This window comes from Ambystoma mexicanum, chromosome 3q, assembly GCF_040938575.1.
Source record: "Ambystoma mexicanum isolate Mex_15411 chromosome 3q, UKY_AmexF1_1, whole genome shotgun sequence".
Lineage (NCBI taxonomy): Eukaryota > Metazoa > Chordata > Amphibia > Caudata > Ambystomatidae > Ambystoma > Ambystoma mexicanum.
The window spans coordinates 776,059,754-776,080,592 of record NC_090926.1 but is presented as its reverse complement, the minus strand read 5'-3'; the positions used below and the strand labels follow the sequence as shown (position 1 = coordinate 776,080,592).

At 45.8% G+C, this 20,839-nt stretch overlaps 1 protein-coding gene across 2 annotated transcripts in view; it reads right to left on the bottom strand.

Moving 5' to 3' along the window:
• SLC25A19 (solute carrier family 25 member 19) overlaps positions 1–20,839 on the bottom strand; it is a 219,810-nt gene that overhangs the window by 97,583 nt on the left and 101,388 nt on the right. For both annotated transcript variants that reach the window (XM_069654810.1, XM_069654809.1), the window contains exon 2: positions 724–1,125. In XM_069654810.1, coding sequence (XP_069510911.1) covers positions 724–855 — 132 coding nt within the window. In that variant the 5' untranslated portion in view covers positions 856–1,125. The remainder of the gene's footprint in view (positions 1–723; positions 1,126–20,839) is intronic.

The window sequence follows — 20,839 nt, the reverse complement described above, 5'->3', positions numbered from 1 at the left end:
TTTAGGAACTGAATTTGCCATCATGCTGGTCTAACCATATGGAGTTACCCCTCAGGGCCAAGAAAATAGTTCAAAGTGTCATGACACTACAATCAAGAATATGGAGAGGGCTTGTAATGTGTTAAATACGGGCACACCATATCTAAAGTCAAAGCAAACAGAAGGGTTTGAGCCTTATTTGGATTGCGTGGTGCCTGGGTATGCCCGTGCCCCATTTCTTCAACTCTGCACAAACACACTTAAAGTGGTCACTTTTACAGCAAAATGGTCGAGTCCACCAGTTGTCCAATGTAAGGTCTGTGCCAATATGGTGGAATCGGTTAAACGTCCTCGATACTCGGATCTCAAGAGATGCTATTTGGCGTCCCTTTTTAAGTTAAGGGGCCTCGGGCAAACTGAAGCAGCTGTGGAATACTGTAAAAGTACAATTGATCTGAATGCAGTTTATTAAATCACATTTCTCCACAGGGCCTGGTTACGAAGATCTAAATTGTTATTAGAAGAATGTGAAATTCTACATTTTATTGGACTACTAATTTTAATGATCCTTTATGTTTTATTTCTTGTATGACCATGTGCAGATTTTATCGGTAATTGTTATATATGTGTAACTCCTCGAATTCTGTTGATAATGTAGTGATGCTTTTATGTGTAGTAGTACTGAATAAGTTTTGTTTGAACACACTTCCCAATTGAGAACCTCCAGAATAAATAATCCCTTACCTGGAATCTAATTTTTATGACATCCAGGGGGCTGATCAAGGCTCTGGTGACAAACCCAGACAGTGAGCCAGCAGCCGCCACCTTCCACGCGGAGTGGGCCTTACCATGCGACTCAGGGTCATAACCCACCATGGTGGTCTTCTAGGCTCCAGTGGACTCACCAACCTTTTGTTTCACCTTATGCAGAGGGAAACATGCTGAAGGAAGCTGCAATACAAATACAGATTGTTGCGCAATGAGAGTCACTGTACCACTGCCAGGTCTGCTCACTTCAGGAGAATTCTATGTACTCCAGTTAGAAGTCAATAAAAGCAGGAATACAGGACTGATGTATGAAACATTATTGGAGCGCATAGCCAGGGTCTGTCATGAAACAGTCCAAACTGTGTGTACACTCAGCACCTGAGAAAAAAAAGAGAAGTAAAATTATAGATTGCAAGCACTGTGGAAACAATTCCTACCAAAGAGCTGAACTCAAGTTAAGGTTACATAACACTTTCAACAAGAAAATGATACAGGATCTCACATTTGACTTGTGCACACCACAACTGTTTGGATACTGGTGCAGCTCTGTCTGAAAAATACACTTTGAAAAAAACTGCATTGTTCTGAATAATGTGTTTGTATGGATTCCCCCACAAAACAGGATTGGTCCAATTTATCTAGAGTGATCAATGTTCATGGTTAGGGAGATTTTCCACAGCCCGGTGGTGAGGGGTGTGAAACCATCTATCTTCATGGAAAGACAGGTTCCAACCAAAAGTTAGACCACACACTCTAATTTATAGTTGTGGCAATGGAGTAAGTCTTCACTCAAGGGAGGGGAGCAGGCTGGTGGTGAAGTAGAGTTGGCCCAAACAGACACCCCAAGAGAGTACACAACACATATATACACTAAAACTATATGCTCAAGATTATAGGGTGCCAGATAAAACACACAGTTCTATTACGTACTTCAGCTGTAAAATACCAGAGCTGTAAAATACCAGAGCAGTATATAACAGGTATTTAGGCAGACCCTTCCAATCCTAAGCTACATACATGTGTCTTGTACCCAGTGGTAAACTCAATATATGGCGGGTGACGGGGAGGGAATCGCAGGGAGAGAAAATGGGTCCCCTAGACATCGATAATACATATCTTCAGCCGTGATCAGGAACCTAAAATGCCAATGTATGAACTGTCACTGTAATTCCCACAAACTCCAGTATACAATAATCCAGTATACCTCAGGTAGATAGTAATAGAGTAACCCAACACAGTTAATTAAATTCAGTCAAATCAGCTGTAAATACTACAAATTCAGTCGCTGGCGAGAAACTCCCGAGATCCATAAAAAAGGCCAAAAGTCAGGTAAGTAAACTTAGTAGTTCAAAATCTAGTAGAGATTTTGTCCACAGAAATCAAATGGACAAAATCCAACGAAAAGCCACTGTTAATGTTAAAGTCAAGTAAGTACGTGTTCCACCCCACAGCTGGGACAAAGAAGCAACAAACCCCAAAGGATAGCCCTTTGAAGCACTCCAGTTCTACCATACAAGAAGCAGAGCAGGATTCAGCCCATCCCACTACTCCAAGACCCAGGGGACCCCTAAAGAGGATTCTGAAGTACCTATGACTCTAGGACCTGGGGACAGCAGTTTACAGCAAAGTAAACAGGATTCAGGCTAGAAGAGGCAGGACATCCCAGTAAGTACGGTGCTGATACAGGATCCGATACTATGGGCCTTGAACCATGGCCCAGCAAAGACCTATACAGATGAAAATGAAAACAATCGGCATATTCAGAGCAACACCCAACTAGTCAGATGCAGAAACAGTGATGAGAAGGCACCAGAAAATGTAGGAACCAGACCAAAAAGATCCAGGCAGCTTGAGATACAAAAAGAGCCCCCGAGCTAACCAACAAAGAAGAGACCCATGACAGGAGCAATGGCTGGGGTAATGCAGTACCACCCAAAATGGAGTGGATGTGAAGTAGTGGTGACGCACCACTCTTCTAAGCCAGGGAGACTCCCTACCTCGAGGCACTTGGACCAAGAGGATTTCAGGAGGAAATACTATTGACGGAACCCAGGAGCTAGTCTAGCCAGCAAAGAGGACCAGAAGGAGGAAGATGAAACCCCCCAGAAGGACATCCTCCAGGCTTTGTAAGAAACTGGGACAAAGACAAAAGGAACCAGGGCTCACCCAGTATGGCCACATCGGGTCCTAAATAAATTCATAAAAAACAGCCACCTATCTGTGGCAATCCTCCGTAGTTCGGTAAGAATCTACTGAACTGAAGAATAGGCAGGGTATCCCGTAGATCAATATATTCACTCATGGACTAGCCTATACCAGCACTCCAATCCCACACCAGGCAGACGCACAAAGGTGTTGGTGGCCAGCCAATCAATCAAAATTGAAAATCAACAAACACTCAGGCCCACCCACACAGGATGTTTACTGGGGCGAGGAGCCAGGCTACGCCAGTTTAAACCACATTAGAGGGTATGGGACTGGGTTCAGAGCGAGCCTTTGTTAGCGAAACACCCCATTTAGACTCTGCCATGGAGTCCCCGCAGAAAAGTGGATGGTCCAAAACAAAATGGCTGTGCATATGGCTTAATGAAATACATCAGTACCATTCTGGTACATCTAGCTACAAATACACAAGAGCCGGATACTCCCTTGGTGAAGCCAAAAATGAATAACAGCTGCCACCAGACTGCTCCACAACACAATTGTACAATGATTTCATAGCCCAGGGACCAAAATGGGGCAGTTAAAAAGGACATCTATCCTAGGAGCCATATGGGCTACTAGAGGATATCACATCAAAAAGTATTGCAGTGGCTGGAGGGGCTTGGGCGTTGTGTAGAAGCCCCTTTGGACACAACAATAGTCGTAAGATCCAGAAAAAAGAAAAGTAAATATAAAAGGCACCATCCCACACTTTGTTCACACAGCATTAACTAGGTTAGCGCCCTTTAAAAATAAAAAATTACTATATATTAGTTAAAAAAGGACACAAAAAAGTCATGTACCGCACTATATATAATTAAGCAATTACACTTACAAAAAGGAAATACATTTTAAAATGTCATAAAATACTAACAAGTTAAGATGACAACGTAACTGGTATTAGTACAAATAAAGAGACATTGGTGCCAATTTCACATAAAGTTTCAAACATCGGGTAACTTCATCAGGCTCAATATCAATTCCAGCAATGCCGGGATAAGCAAAGAAAACCCAAGATGAGCACAAAAAAGTACCTAACATTTTCAAAGATAAGGCAACCCATGTACGGCAGCAAAGAGACTAGCACAAGTACTGCTATACTATGCTGTAGACAGAATAAATGTATAACTATAGCAACAGGTCCTCATTCCACCAAGCAAAGACAGAACTCTGACACCTAGAGTTGATGTTGGCTAATTATAATGAGATCTGCAACTCTGAACTATCAGGAAAAATATAATACTGTATTACCAAGAAAGTGCAGGAGTAAGAAATGGGAAGTATAATTTGCAACCTACTGTAGAGCATCTACACCACACAACTTCCCACCTACGCCACTATGTCCTAGTCTTACCACCTTCTCTCCCCTTCCAACCCCTTTTCTGCTTCCATCTGCCCACAGGTCTACTGCCTTGCACTCTCCTACCAAACACCTTTTAACACCCTCACTCACCCTCCGATTCCCCCTACGCTTGCTCTCCCTAGTTCTCAATCTCCACACTCCTTTTACACCCCACCCCACATTACACTGCATACAACTGATACCACACTCTCTCACAATCAATACCTCACCTGTATTCTGCTCTAACTCTGCCACTAACTCTTCAGCACCCCATTCCGCCAGTCCTCCACCTGGTCTCTCGGTCAACGTCCACACCTCCGGACCTCACCTCTCCAACCCACTCTACCTTCCATTTACTCCCCTTACATACTGTTCTCTTCACAATTCCAACTCCTCCACTGGTTACAGCGCTCACCCGACTGTTGGCCGCCAATATGAGCTTGTCTTTTCCCCAGGGGCTGTGCTACACGGGTGCAAAGCTTTAAAAATCCTCCTTAGTCCTGCCCCCTTGTCACTCAGTCAGTCAGTCAGTCGGGTAGCAGCCAGGTGCTCACGCTAATTGTTTTCCTCATGGTTTCCTTCCTGTGCTGGTGTGTTTTGATGCCAATTCAGGTTGGGGAGGATTTCTGCGTTTCTCCTGCTCCCCTGCTATCCCTTCTCACTCTCCTATTGTCCCAAAATGTTCCTTGGATACGTCTGGGGTTCTAGGTCTGGTGTTGGGGACAAGGGGTCTTATCCAGTTCATTACATTTTGATTTTTGGTTCCATTCAGGACCAGGCCTTCTTGATGGCACCCAAGGAGCTGTAGTTCTGAGAGAAACAAAAGAGAACAATGGCTATAGTAAAGCAATCTCATAGCAAGCCTTTTGGGAAAAGGGAGCCCGGGTTAGGGATTTGGGAACCCATTTCAAGGCTGAGGGAAAGGGACAGGAATGCCTAATTGACTTTTGTACATACATTTTTAAATAGGAGTGGCAAACCTATTGCTTGCCTTACATAAATTATTCAGCACTATGTCACAATGTTAAGATATTCACTAAGATTTTGGCATCCAGATATGAGTACATCTTCCCTGGATCTATTCATACAGACCAATCTGACTTTGAAAAAGGGCAACAAACGTTCGATAATGTGGAGAAGGTTATTCACCTTATGGATAAAAGCATGAGATTCACACAAGGCCTGCCTAAACCATTAGACTTAGATGCTGAAAAGGCATTCGACAGAGTGAACTGGGCCAGTTTGAAAAGTACTAAGATGTTTTGGAGACAGGTTTGTTATGGGGATATTTTCAGGTTTCAGGTTATAAAAATCCAATAACCAGAATCAGATTTAATACAAGGCTATTGGACCCACTCAGAACAGGCAGAGGTGAAGAGAGAGATGCCTGCTGCCTCCCCCCTCTATTTTATTTATCTCATCTGTGGAACCATTTGCAAGACTAATTAAGGCAAACTGGGCTATTAAAGGCACTAGATTCGGGTGTACGAGTATATGTTGTGCCTACCCAGGGATGATGTGCTTATATCCACCTAAGATTGACTAGGGTCCCTCCCAGTGATGAAGGCAGAGACTGAAAACTTATCTGCAATCTCGGGCTTTAAAGTGAAGAAAATTGGAGCTGCTGGGCCAGAGAAGACATCTGAAGAGGTGGATTTCAGATGGCCTGACAAATCCATTAAGTACCTGAGGTTGAAAATCACAAATAAGATTGCAGATGTTTATAAAGCCAACTACCCTTGTCTTTTGGACTCCATTAAATCAGATTTCATTGAAAGGAACCACTTATCAATCTCTTGGTTTGGCAGAATCAACATCGTGAAAATTAATGTGTTGCCTCAATATTGATATTTATTTCAGGCTCTACCTATTCATGTCCCGGGGAGGGATCTTTCGGCTTTAGAAAAATACCTAGCCCGATTCACCTGGAAGGGTAAAAAAAAAACCACTGAATAATACATAGGGTGGCCACATCTAGCTGTACCAAGGGGCTTGGGGGAGTCCAAATCTTACTAGGATTAGCTAGCTTCCCAGCTGTGCATACCTGGGGAGTAGATGAGACAGTCCTTAAAACAGTGGTGGGAGATGGACATTCCGTGGAAGGGGCATTCCTCTAGGGGTGTATGCGTCCCTAAGCCACATAGACCACTCTTGGTATATGTCAGCCCGGTCACAAGAGGGAATTATTTGGAACTGCTAGTAAGTGCCCATTAAGTCTAGGTGACATAGGTAATCCCAAACAGAGATGAAGGGACAGAGAGTTCTTCTCTGCAGTGTTCCATCTAGCCATCGGCAAGACATCCGTTAAAGAGTAGGGTCCTCAACCCACTTCAGGATGGAAGGTGCCAGCCTCATCCGACTGTGTGCATAGCAGGAAAAAGCCAGCGTTCTGTTTTTTCCATCTTGCAGTTCTTGGTTACCCTCTAGGTGAGACTCTGGTCTCTGGTGGTGAACTGGCCAACAGAGATGGTTAGTTTCTCCCTCAGCTAGAGTAGTATTTTGGTTTTGACTATAGGTGATGCGGGCTGCCTTGAATTCTTAGAGTTATCCAGTGCAGCTGCTGGAGGATGGGGTTGATGTGGGTTAATTTGTGAGTCCGATGAGAAAGTGTGCTTCAGCATGTGGGGCGACTTCAAAGGTGCCAAACTGTTATCTTGGCCTCCTGCACCATCCAGGTCAGAGAGGACCAGGGCTGGAACAACTAATCCCAGTGCATGGATAATCGGCTTGACTTTGCGGAGGAGCGCAATCTGGTACCATGTTGTAGGAGTTTCCATGCAAATATTTACTGTTAGTGATAGATCAGTCAATGGTAAAGTTGAGAAATGTTGCATTAGGTGAGAGTTGAGGTGTGAATCCTTCAAGCTTTAAATCAGTCATTTCTGGAATTGGGCATTCTTGTGGGATTTCCTAGGAGAATTAACTTTGTTGGGATAATCTTCAGGTAGGTGCTAAACATCCAGGTTTGCATGAGGGAAAGAGCGTAATAAGATTGTTGTTTTGTCCTCCCTCCGTTTCCCCCTCCTTGACTTGTCGCGCCTAGAAATACTTGTGTACAGGCGCGTTATAAATGCCATATCAGATCATTGATGAAATTCATCTTTAAGTAAAGCTGTGTGTCATCTTCATTCTGTTTGTATTAATCTTTGTGATTACTCAGGCTTAGCTTCATGTTGTTGATTATTAACATTTTTGCTTTTATTTCCTACTTAATTACGAATATCCCCGTTAGTTAGCGTAAGCACATATCAGCTGTTGGTGGCGCTAATACTTTTAACTTATGCTGTCCTGTGGTTCATGCTCAGTTACCTTTCTCGACGAGCTTTGCACATTGGAATGTCTGGTCCATAGTCAATAAATCTGGCTTGATTGTCTTTCACTGCTCCTTTTCACTATACTACAGAAATGTGGATGCGTCCATATGACACTTCTGCATCCTCTTTTATCCATACTCTAAGGCATCAATCTAGTGGCAGTGTATTGGATCTCTATTCAATCATATTTGGTCCAAAGCTTTCTTTTCAATGGAATTACCTTCTATTCTTTCTTTTGAAAATCAGTTTGTATACTTTACTTATCTAATTCTGTTCTCCTAGTCCACCATCAACATTTTTTTGAGGTTTATGAGCAGCTATTATCCTCGGTCACACTTTCATGTGAACCATTTCATGTAGCTGGTTATTTTAATATCGATCATGGATGCCTTAATTGTGCAATACGTCTCTTTTGCTCTCCTCCAACTCAAATTGAGGCAGTACACTTGATCTAATTTTTGTTACCAAGGACATTATCGACCTAACTTACCTCTACTGTCTGCATTCCTCCTAAAGACCACTATTTATTCTTCTTCGCTCTTTGTATGTCCACTTTTTGCTTCTCCGCTCAGTTGCATCATTCGACATGTTCTATAGATGGAACCATCAATATTTGTCAGTTGCTTCTGTCAAGTCGACAACATTTTACCTCAACATGAGGCGTGGACGTACACGCCGTGGGCCGAGAAAACAGTAGCCATGATACGAAATGATTCAGCCTCCACAGCCATATCTAGGGACATGGCGGAGCAAAGAAGCAGATTGGCTGAAACATGGGAGCCCATAAGGCAGTGCAAATGTTACATCAGGTTCTGTTCAGGGCACATGTACACCCATTTTCTGGCCCAGTGATAATCAAAGGCAGTTCACGCTGCCCGAGACCCAGAACAAAGGTCACATAAATACAAGGTGCCCGATGAGGCTTTATTACGTGTAATGGAAGAAACCTGTTTGAGGCAATGGTTATATTGCGTGGGTAGGCAGAGTGGAAATATCAGTTCTCGAATGGTGCAGTAAAGCCACGCCCTCCAGGGCCAGACTATACAGTTATGAAGTTCATGGTTATTGTAACCAACCAAATGAATCACAGACATTTCTGTATAAGGCTCATGGTGTACAACCCTATGAAAAACACAGATATCTGGGCTGAGGCCACCTTTTTGGGGCAGGGATACTATGTAATTGTCTGTCCATTTCTGCACAGCTGTATGGATATACACCTCTTTCTCCACCTTTGCTGCTGCATTTTCTGTGATGAGCTGTGGGATTCTATTTGCAAATTTGATCACGTCTACTCTTCCTCCATCCAAAACCGATAATACTTTTGATTCTTGGTCAGACGGCCCAGGAAAGTCCCCAATTACCCAGAGGACTCAAGAGTCAATGCACACCACACTCAGAAACAGAGTAGACAAAGTGCAAGGCAAAATCCAGCTTTATTATCATCCAAATAAAGCTGAGACAGCATACAAGAATTTAAATATCACGGCTCTCAGAGGATATGTAGAAAACAATTGGTTAAGTACTGCACAATCACCATCACAAATGTCATAACATAATAGCAATAAGTTGCAAAAACCTACGAGGAAGGGTTAGTGGTGGTGGCTTCCAAGTACAAAATATCTCATTGGATTAAAACAACTGATGGCTCCACCTGGGGCCAGCCCTATAGTGATAAAGGTCAAATACCTCAATTCTACAAAAGGAGATCTGTTGGCATACTACTTAATGGGCGGCCTAACATTGGAGTTTCTAATTGGTTGGTTTCTTGCTAACCAACCTGACGCTTGACAGACCATCAAGACATGAGCCTGACAGGGGGTAGGGGGAGATGGGACCATAGACTGTTCATTAAAGACGTTACCATGCCTTATTCCTATGCCATGAACCAGGGTGATCTCTTTGGACTTGGCATTGTGCAGCGTCTCGTGTCTGTGTGTACATGTAGGGAGTAAGGCAGATTTCTTATCTGTGTCCGTTTTTAATGAATAGGCACTGTCTTCCAATTAGGTAATCGCATGTGATGGGACAGTATGAAATGGAATGAACTCCCGTTTATTGGGATTTAAGCTAGTATTACCATGTGTGCTTTGTTTTTTGCCGTCTCTAGGGACACTCTGGCGCTATTCTTCAAAGAGGATTTTGGCTTGCCACGTTACTGCATCTAGCCTACAAAGGCTTGTTTGCTTTTTATAAACTTTAATTAATCTGGGAGTATACTACTTGCATTTAGGAATTACTATCTTGTGCTGTGTTTCGTGTTCCTATCCTCCCTTATTTCACTGTAACCTTGCTTGGGTTGCCAGCTACTGTCTGAGCTCTGCACCGGTCTATTTCTGTGGATTCAGTGTTTTGAGTTTTCTCAAAGTCTTCAAACCTTCTGTTTATTTAAGAGTATGCTGCAGCCTCCATTTTAAAGACGGCTGCCCACTTATAATCTTGTTACTATTTTAGTGAGCTATATTCGCGTGTTTATGTTGCATCCGCCTTACCCATGTTAGTATTCTTCATGTATAAATGCATATTTTACCTAGTGTCTGTGTTTCGTCATGTGGAGTGCATATGTGCTTTGTGTCTAATGCATGCACTTGTTACCTTTACGTTTTCTGCTTTTGCCATCTTTAGTTTAAATGGTCCATGTCTTGCTGTACCCGTCTGGGATAAGGGCGGTACGGTTGCCTCAGTGAGTAAGGCCTTTCACCTGTGCAATATTGGGCCGGGGGAGGGCCAGAAGCTATGGATGACATATTCATCTGCCTCTCAACATTCTAATATTATATCCAAAACTCAGCATTTTGTCATTTGTTCTTCATTAAATATTATTTATCCTGCTACTCACTTCTCTAAACACTGTCCCCCACAGTCCTTGGTTTACCATTAACAACTCTCTTAGAAGATTAAGACTACATCTATAGTAATCTGAACGCCATTTGTTTATTTAGTATATGCTTAGTTTCACCTCGCATTCAGCTTAGCCATTTATGAGGCTAAATCTACTAATCTACTATTAATCTTTCTACTCCTCCGCTCAATAAAATCTTTGCACTTCACACTTTTTTGAATCTCCAAAATTTAAAATATTAGGAATTTCTTCTCTTACGATGCCGCTTTTCCGCCCACCTCTACATTTTCGGCCAATTATCATTCTCCCTCATTATCACAATTGTTTTAATCAGAAGTTAACTCTTTGCTTGCACAAATAGTACTGCTGCTCCATCTGACCCCATGCCTGCTCCATTATTTAAATCTGTATTTCCATCACTTTCATAGGTCTTGTTATGCTATTCAATTTTCCGTACAGACTGTTTTCCTGTAACTTTAAGCAGGCTATAGTAATCACCCCTGATTAAAAAGGATTCCATGGATCTCTCTACCTATACTTATCGTGTATATCTGCTTCCTCCCCATTTCTCAAAAATTCTTCAAAGAGTTGCTCTGTCTCAATTTTCAGCCCATCTCAACTAACAATCTTTGGTCTTCCTTTCAGTCAGGGTTCAGAGCAGATTATTCCACTGAAACTGCTCTTTATTCTGTTTCAGTTTTCATTTTTCATGAGCAGGATCATAAACTTTCTTTTCGGATTCCACATGAAATTCCTCCAGATTTCAATACAGTTGATCACCCCACTTTACTTCTTTCCCTCTCCTCGCTTGCAATTTCTGGGCCTGCGCTATCTTGGTTGTCACCCTACATACACAATTTCTATTTTCTGGTTTCTGTGTAAGTTAGTCTCATAAATCTCCCACGTATGGTGCTCAACAAGGATCCATATTAGGTTGTCTCGTATGTATTCTATATACCATACCTCTTGCTTCGTTATGGGAAACTTTCTGTTTTCAGGTACAACTTTACAAGGATGATACTCAGATCTAAGCTTCTTTTCTGCCTTTCAATTACTGTTTTCTCGATGCATTTCCTTTATTGAGTCCTGTTTACAGGCTCACTCCCTATATGCTTTTTGTCCCTGCCCCCTCCTTTGCTTTTATTCCGTCATTGATATTATTTTATCCTGTTCAGCTTCCTTCATCCAAAACCAATTACAATCTTGCGTTAATTCTTGCTGCCAATCTCACTTTTTAGTCACAAATTCTTGTTCCTGTCATTTTCAGCTTTTTGTTACAGTTCAAAGATTGTAGTCTAAACCTTACAAGTACATTGCCACAAACAGGGGAGTTCAATGTTAATACAGGACTATGAAACATTATGCCATTTGGGGGTGGGAGCAGGAGGTTACATAATGCATACCAAATTATAGTACATATGTTTATGTAACAAATGTATAGAGTGTGTGGCATGCCTAGAGGCCAACAGTAACATTTATCAGTCTCTTACTCATCCTTCACTTGTGGTGCATTCCAGAACATGTATGTTGTTAGGCGATCCAAATGTGTCTCGGTCTTGATTTCGATGGGTTCAATGCCTGATCGGGGTCTTGCATGTCATAGCACCAAGAGTATGCAACTTGCTTTCAATGTATAATTTCCCCGTGCAGTTCCAAATTTGTAAAAAAACATTTCTTAGCCATTATCAATGCCACTTCAAGAAACCCTGCAGCATCCCCCCCCCTCTCATCCTATCATTTGAGAGATCTCTTCTATTACCGGATTACAAAATGCTGTATCCATCAAGAGAGACAAAACATGTGGAAATATCTGCCCCCAAATTAAAACATCTACGGCATGATGTGTGATCTTTGGCACCATACTGTGCTTACATTACAGTGGCCACAAATGCTCCATTCAGAACTGTATCAGTCCAAGTCATGAATTAAAAGATACTTTACAGGTTTGGGAGCTTATACAGGCCCAATTGGCTTCCGGACTATCTACCACATCACCTTGCTCTGTGTATCCCAGCTTCAACTCCTGTGTTTATAAATTAATATCAGCCCAGAGGATCCGGTTGCAGGTACCTCAATGTCAAGCAGCGTACAAGATAATGGAACTGCTAACCCATTTACGAAAGGCAGCCCGCATTCTATAATATTGAGAAAGGAGTAATCCTGCTCTCTTTTGGAATGATTCTGCTAGTATAAAATGGCCATCTGGGAACATAGCCCCAAGTTTAACTATGTGCGGCTTACTAAAATTGCCTATTATAATTTTGTCACACATGGGTGGTCTATTGATCCCTACACACTTGTATAATTTTGCACATGCCAGCATTATACAGTTCGGTGGGTTAACGCCACCAGTAACTTCCACAGTACATGCCAATAGCAGTGCTTGTAACAGGGCAGGTTATGCCAAATCCGCCTTCAGCTCTACATGTGGCAACTTGTGCAGCCAGGAGAACGAATAGTTTACAAAGTGAGCTTGGGCAGACAGGAAATCTAGCTCCATATACAGGGGCAACATGTCCCCTTGCTCACATGGCCGGGCCAGTAGCACCCATGCTACTCTTGTTATCTTATGCCCTCCCCAAGCCAGTTGAACAAGCAGGGTTTCAAACTGTATTAAATAAATTCCTTCCCCAGCTAGACCGGAATGTGCTGAAATAAATACAAACGCTTGGAGACAACCACCATCGTAATAATTTCCGCTCTGCCATACAGAGCAATTGGAAAGGTTTTTCAAGTTTTGATATTACAAACTAAATCACACAAATATGCTTTGTCGTTGCCTCTGCAGACCCCATACTGTTCTCCAAACTGTTCACTATACTTTGGCTCCAAGGTATGTCATTCCTTCTGGAGTTGAAGCCAAACCCTTCCCTAGGTCTTGCAGTTGAAATATCTGCTAGGTGATCAGAAACAGCTCAGACTTTGTGAGGTACTCTGGTCTGGTGATAAACAGATCAAACGTTTGTACCTCATTATGCATTACAAAAAGATTAATGTCTGATTTCCAACATATAATAAAGTATCGTCAGCATACAGTGAGGTTACCCACTTCCTCCTATGAATGGCCAATCTCAGCCAAGAGTGTTTCAGCCACATTAGCTAGCCATTTGATTTCCAACACAAACAGCAACAGGAATAGAGGGCACCCTTGCCCCGTTCCAGATTAAACTGATCTGAAGTAAAACCGTTATAACTCATGCCTATGGGTAAGTATATAACAATTGGACATATATCAATGAAGCCCCATTCTTGCCATGAGGGTGAACAGAAACCCCAAAGATAGAATCGAACACCTTCAATGCATTGTGAGACAGGCATGTTATCAAGAGAGACACAGACTCAAAGATAGTAGTTTTAAAACTTTTATTTACTAAAGTTCCTGGGTTGGTGTAATGCCTAACTGGCCCTAACACAAAAGGGATGGTTCCCTGAACTGATGTTTCTAAGGGCCGTGAAAGTCTGAAAAGTCCAAAGTAAAAATCTGTCTGTGTCTGAACCTATGCTTGCCCTCACTCTAACAAAATGTGTTAGGAAGTCTTTTAAAAGAAAAATATAGTGGTTCAACGAACAACAGGAAACCAAGATTGATTTCAGGTGGTCTTCTCACCAGGTATGTTGGTCAGCTTCATAAAAATTAGTTCAATCAAAAAGGGCTGTTCATAAGACCTTCTCCACAGATCTTGCAGAAGTCTTACACTTTCAATGTCTTAAGTTCCTTGTGATTCCCTTCCCCAAGATTTAGCTCTTCCAAGTTCAAAACACAATCAAAGGAAATATACGCAGTTCCTCTCCAAGCTTCTCAGGGTTCCCTTCCCCACGCTATAACTCCTTTAGCATCAAAAACGAATATAGATTCAACTTTGACAAGTCTCACAAGGTTCCCTTCCCCAGGCTTAGGCCCCTCTTCACCAAGCTTTAAATGTCTTGCGTTCCTTGGGGTTCCCTTCCCCAAGCTTTTGCTCTTCTAAGTTCAAAACACAACCAAAATAAATATACAGAGTTCCTCTTAAACTTCTCTAGGGTCCCTTCCCCAAGCCTAAACTTCTTCAGTATCTTCAGTAAATTATAGGTCTTTCACTTTGTTAGGCCTCTATGGGTTCCCCTTCCCGAGCTTAGGCCCCTTTTAGTTTTAAACAGTTCAACTTGTCAGGATGTGCCTTTCTTTTAAAAAAAAAATGTTTTAATAAATTTCTTTCACGCATATTTCACTTGGGGAGGGCTACAATCAGAGAGGGCTACAATCAGAGACTTTTGAAACCGCCAAGTTCTTTGTTCCTCCTAGGCGTGACCACTCTGATCTGTAACCCCTCTTTATTTCTTGCTCTTGATTTTAAACCTTTCACTTTCAGGTGCTTCCTGCACCTAATCTTGTTCTCCTTTGTTCCCTTTGCTTCCTTCTCGTGCATACTTGAACCCTTCTTGCTCTCGTGCACACTTGCACCTTCTTAATGTCTTTAATTTCCGTCTGTGCCACTAGCGCCCTTTTCCTTCTGTTGCTTTCCTTATCTATATTCGTGCGCAGTCTTTTCCATATTTCCTTTCACTTTTCCGCTCCTTGCCACTCTGCAAGCTTTCTCTCGCTTCCTTCACCCTTTTGCTTCGTGCCGTTTTACAAGCTTTCTCTTGCTTTTCCACTCCGCTCCAGTCAATCGCACGCCCCAGAGTTTCTCTCTCACCGACATGAAACTCACCGGGCAGCTTTGCGTTGACGAGCGGCCCTTCTGGGTAAACGAAGTGGAGGTCAGGGTCTCACCACATGCCCCTCAGACAACCTTGGGACAGGCACAAATCCCAAGGGAATGAACCACTTTTCTGACCGCCAACAGCAGGATGCAGGGTGCCTTGCACCTTCTCCTTGGAGGCGTGGCTCCCTAGCCACGCTGCAGCACCTTCTCTCCACCTGGCCAGTGTCTCGGCATGCTGTTTCCCTCTAAGATTCAAATCCTGCTGCTCTCTGCTGCTCGGCCTCTCTGGTCATGGCAACATCCCCAGCTCGCACACTCTTCTGTGAAAAACCACTCTTTTAGTTGAAGTAATAGTCAAGTGGAATGAGGTGCGAGTGGTCATTATTGAATGCCTGATCCTGCGTGACCATTAGTGGGACAAACTGAGGTTTCCCTTATGTTCCCCATATTGTTCCTATGGGTAATCTTCACTGATCTTAGTTGCATCTTCCTCGTCTCGGTATTCGGTGGGGAAAGGGAGATGGGGTGTGACTGAAGATACCCCATGAAGGCTGAGGGAGAGGGATGTGAAGTGTAATGGGATTGGAGATTAGCTAGAGTTCCCGTTACCTTTTTAGGGGAAGTTTACATTGAGTATAGGAAAATATTCTAATCTTGTATTTACTTAAGGGAATGGTGGCCCCCTTCCGTATGTCTGCAGGCTGATTTTAAAAACAGGGGTCTTGATGGTGTTCTCTGTAACTGACAGGTGGAGGATGAATAGATCTTAACACAAGAACTTTGTCTTTGTTTCACTTCGGTCTTCTTCCTTCCCCCTCTGGGGCAATGGACTCCTTTCTTTCTCCCTCTTGGGTCATAACTGATAGCATGGGAATGAAGGCCATGCCACCTGGAAAAGAGTTAGGAGAATCAATATATCCCTATGAAAGCGCCTGGAACTACTTCTTCCTCCTTGATTGTCCCGACAGAATACTGCGTCTCACCTGGGCTATTCCCACTAAGACAATCGCGGACTCCCCTACCCAGGCGATACTCCCTTGCTCATCCACCCCAAGGGTTGGGATCCAAGAGCGATGGCCCTCCCCTGGCCACCTGAATAGAGGAATCTTGGGGGTCTGGATGGGAGAACACCTCTAGGTTTCTCACAGCATCCAGTTCAGCAGCTGCAGTTGATGTACTTGGATCAAGCTGAGCTAGGATGAAGAAAAACGGCATAAATTAGGAGCTCTGGATCTTCCGTGTATCAAGTTTTCCTTATCCAGATGGACCAGGGTAGGCATACGGGAGCGAGTCTAGCTGCCAGTACTTTGACAAAATGTTTAACATGCATATTTATGTCCTGTATGAGTTACATTGTTCAGACTCCCAGGTTTTAGTAACCAGTGTTAGCTTACCGGCAACAACCTAGGCGGCAGTAGGGGCGTGCGCTGTATAAAAATATTCTACAGTCAAACCATCCGAGCTGGGTGCTTTAGACATTGGCAGTTCTTTCATAGCTCCCAGCATTTCTTACACCATGATTGGTGAAGCCAATGTATCTAATCTCACTGCCTACCACTTAAGTTTCTTTTTTTTTATTACATAATGTAGGATTCGAAGTTGTGGAGAGCTGGAAGCTATTTAGCTAGAATATTCTTGTTAGTTTAACACAAACAGCTACCAGGAACCTTTGGCTCCCCAACCTCGAACAAGCACACCCATGTCAATTTGGGACAATCTATAAACATCAGGACACATCTATGCGACATTTAAACCATAAGCGGTCATAAATAATGGACAAAATACTATGTTTGCATTGTATGTCGAAGTTAGATTTGAAGAACACCATGTAGTAGCTCTTCGTACCCTAGTGGTAGCTCCTGGTCACTGGTTAATGCTGGATACCCAGGAGTGGCTATTAACTCCTGCTTATCCAATCTTAATTTTGGCGCCTGTACTGTTACAACCAGACAGAGACCGAGCCATGATTCCTCTCTAAGTCATTGTAGAAATCTCCAAATATTTTCCCAATCTCTTCAGAAGATGCGATAGGCTTCCCTGAAACGCCACACAAAATTGGAATCGCTATGGGACCTTTTTTCCTATGTACTATCCCTGACAGGATTTTCTAAGGGCATTCACTTTTGCCATACCCTCTAGCCATCAGAGGTCTATTGACATATTTACAGGCCGATTCATGGAATAATTAGAGCGGCGCAAGTGGGCAAATACGTGCGAATCGCAGTGGAATAGCGAAAATGGCAGTGCAAGTGCGAAAATCGCACGAAAAGCAGCGCACATCGATTCATGGAAGTCTGTGCGCGAGAAAACCAGCGGATGTGCGATAAAAAAGTGCGCGCCGCAAGTTGGCGCACAGGCCATCTAACAGCGTGCGCCAGGTCACAGCGAAAATCGCACAGGCCAGAGCGAAAATCGCACATAGCGCGGCCCACACAACAAAAGTAGGCGGAACACGGGTGTAACACTCGGAATGGGGAACAACTTGCCAAAACGTGGGCGTCACGGCGGAAGTACAGGGCACAAGTGCGCGGAACGCCCACACGCTAGCCTACAACACGTATTCATGGAATAGAATAGGGCAAAAAAGCGCACGCTCAAACCAGCGCACAGGCACAAACACGACCGCGACAAGAAAGCAGGCGGTAGCGTCTCTGCGGCTGTAAGAAATGTGCGCCAAAAGGTGCGCCAACAAATATCACCTATATACTGCCATGATGAATGTCCTATACTGTGGCCCTCCAGGACAAATGACGTGCAAAGGGGTACCCACAAACACGGACCCGCTGAAAAAAATACGTGTGCGTGTATACCGGGGTGCGCAGGAAGTCTCACACGCGATTTGGCCGGGTACGTGGATTTCTGGGGTGCGTGGGAAGTTCCACACGCGAATGGGCCAGTGCGAGCAGGGTACGTGTATTTCAGGGGTGCGCGGGAAGTACCACACGCGATTGGCCCAGTGCGAGCAGGGTACGTGTATTTCAGGGGTGCGCGGGAAGTTCCACACGCGAATTCTGCAGGGTACGTGCATTTCAGGGGTGCGCGGGAAGTTCCACACGCGAATGGGCCAGTGCGAGCAGGGTATGTGTATTACATGGGTGCGCGGGAAGTTCCACACGCGATTCCATCAGGGTACGTGTATTTCAGGGGTGCGCGGGAAGTTACACACGCGATAGTCCCAGTGCGAGCAGGGTACTTGTATTTCAGGGGTGCGCGGGAAGTTCCACACGCGATTGGCCCAGTGCGAGCAGGGTACGTGTATTTCAGGGGTGCGCGGGAAGTTCCACACGCGAATTCTGCAGGGTACGTGCATTTCAGGGGTGCGCGGGAAGTGCCACACGCGATTGGGCCAGTGCGAGCAGGGTACGTGTATTACATGGGTGCGCGGGAAGTTGCACACGCTATTCCATCAGGGTACGTGTATTTCAGGGGTTCTGGGGAGTACTACACGTGAATTGGCCTTGTGGGTCCTCCCAGGTGTACGCTCCACAACCTCCATGGCCCCTGCAGGCAGCCCACACCACGGGGAACTACCCTGCACCCCTGCTCATGTCCCGCAGGCAGCCCATCCACCATGGGCATGCCCCCAGCCAACCCACATGTCACCTTGCACTACTGATCAACAATGCATGTCTCCCACCACCCCCACCCCCCAGCAGTGCAGGGGCAACCTCCAGCAGGCCCCCACTCATGTCTACCACCACGCCCACCCCCCAGCCACCAGGGGCAGCCTCCAGCAGGCCCCCACTCATGTCTCTCACCACCCCCACCCCCCAGCAGTGCAGGGGCAGCCTCCAGCAGGCCCCCACTCATGTGTCCCACCACCCCAACCCCCCAGCCACCAGGAGCAGCCTCCAGCAGGCCCCCACTCATGTCTCCCACCACCCCCCCAGCAGTGCAGGGGCAGCCTCCACCAGGCCCCCACTCATGTGTCCCACCACCCCTACCCCCCAGCCACCAGGGGCAGCCTCCAGCAGGCCCCCACTCATGTCTCCCACCCCCCCAGCAGTGCAGGGGCAGCCTCCAGCAGGCCCCCACTCATGTGTCCCACCACCCCCACCCCCCAGCAGTGCAGGGGCAGCCTCCACCAGGCCCCCACTCATGTCTCCCACCACCCCCACCCCCCAGCAGTGCAGGGGCAGCCTCCAGCAGGCCCCCACTCTTGTCTACCACCACCCCCACCCCCCAGCCACCAGGGGCAGCCTCCAGCAGGCCCCCACTCATGTCTCCCACCACCCCCACCCCCCAGCAGTGCAGGGGCAGCCTCCAGCAGGCCCCCACTCATGTGTCCCACCACCCCCACCCCCCAGCCACCAGGGGCAGCCTCCAGCAGGCCCCCACTCATGTCTCCCACCACCCCCACCCCCCAGCAGTGCAGGGGCAGCCTCCACCAGGCCCCCACTCATGTGTCCCCACCACCCCCACCCCCCACCCCCCAGGGGCAGCCTCCAGCAGGCCCCCACTCATGTCTACCACCACCCCCACCCCCCAGCAGTGCAGGGGCAGCCTCCACCAGGTGCTCACAATCCCCAATCATGTGCGTAATGGACAGCCTCCACATCCAAAAAGCCCTACCAAGTAACCCATTCACCCACATGGAAACGGAAATCACATGTTACACCCCCAATGTTCATGAAGCTAATGAACCCATGTCCGTCACACACAATGGTTGCAATATAATGGGAAAACACACAACATGACGTGCATGAAACCAATGAGATGATACCACACAGTGAAGTATGCTAACAAAATTGTATTAAAAAAAATTAAGAATGCAAAAGAAAGAAAACTAACTACAATGTGAATGAGAACAAAAAACATGCATGTCCGTATAAAAAACTACCAAGTGTCCATGAGCCCAACTGAACAAAGGAAACCTACTAAAAAAACCTACCTAAAAATCAACTATATACAAAAAGTGGAGCAGTGTCCGTCGACTCCAAATCATAATTCGAAAGAAAGGAAACCTAAAACTAAATAACTATATACAAAGGCGGCGGGCTAGTCCAGCGGCTCACTCCGTGGTGTCCCGGGCCAGGGCATCATCGAACTCATGTTCGATGTCCCGGAGGCAGTCCAGTTCCATGGCCCCGAGGGTCCGCAGGGACGACGCTGTGTCCTCCTCCAACCCCCTGCGGATTGCCTCGAGGCACTCGCCCGCCTCAGGGCCCTCCGCATGGAGTTCTCCGCCCTGACCATTGTGAGCCGCGCCTCTTCCGCCCGCCGCCGCTCCGCACCTATGGCGTGGCCCAACCGCTGCCACACGGAAGACACTCTCTGTCCTGGGTCCCCCTGCCCTCTGGCCGATGGCCGCCCCTCCGATGTTGAAAGCCCCGAGCCTTCATGGCTCCCAACATGTTGCTGCTGCTGCTGCTCTGCCTCTGCCCGTGCACTGCCTCCTGCTGCCTGCACATCCTCCGCCGGCTGGGGTGCACTTGTTGATGTGGCCACCCCTGCTGGACCTCCGACTCCCGACTGTGGCAGGGATGCCTCCTCCACCAGCCTGGCCGCACCGTCAGAGGCAGCTCCACAGGGCACCCAGGTGACTGATGGGTGGGAAGATGGCACAGAGGACGACTGGCGCGTAGGGGGTCCAGTTGAGGAGGGGGTCGGAGCAAGCCCCATCTGACGGAGGAATCCGGCCTGGGTGACCTGTCCCAGCAGGCTGACGTGGTCAACGAGCCATTCGAGATGACGTGCAGTCTCTCCA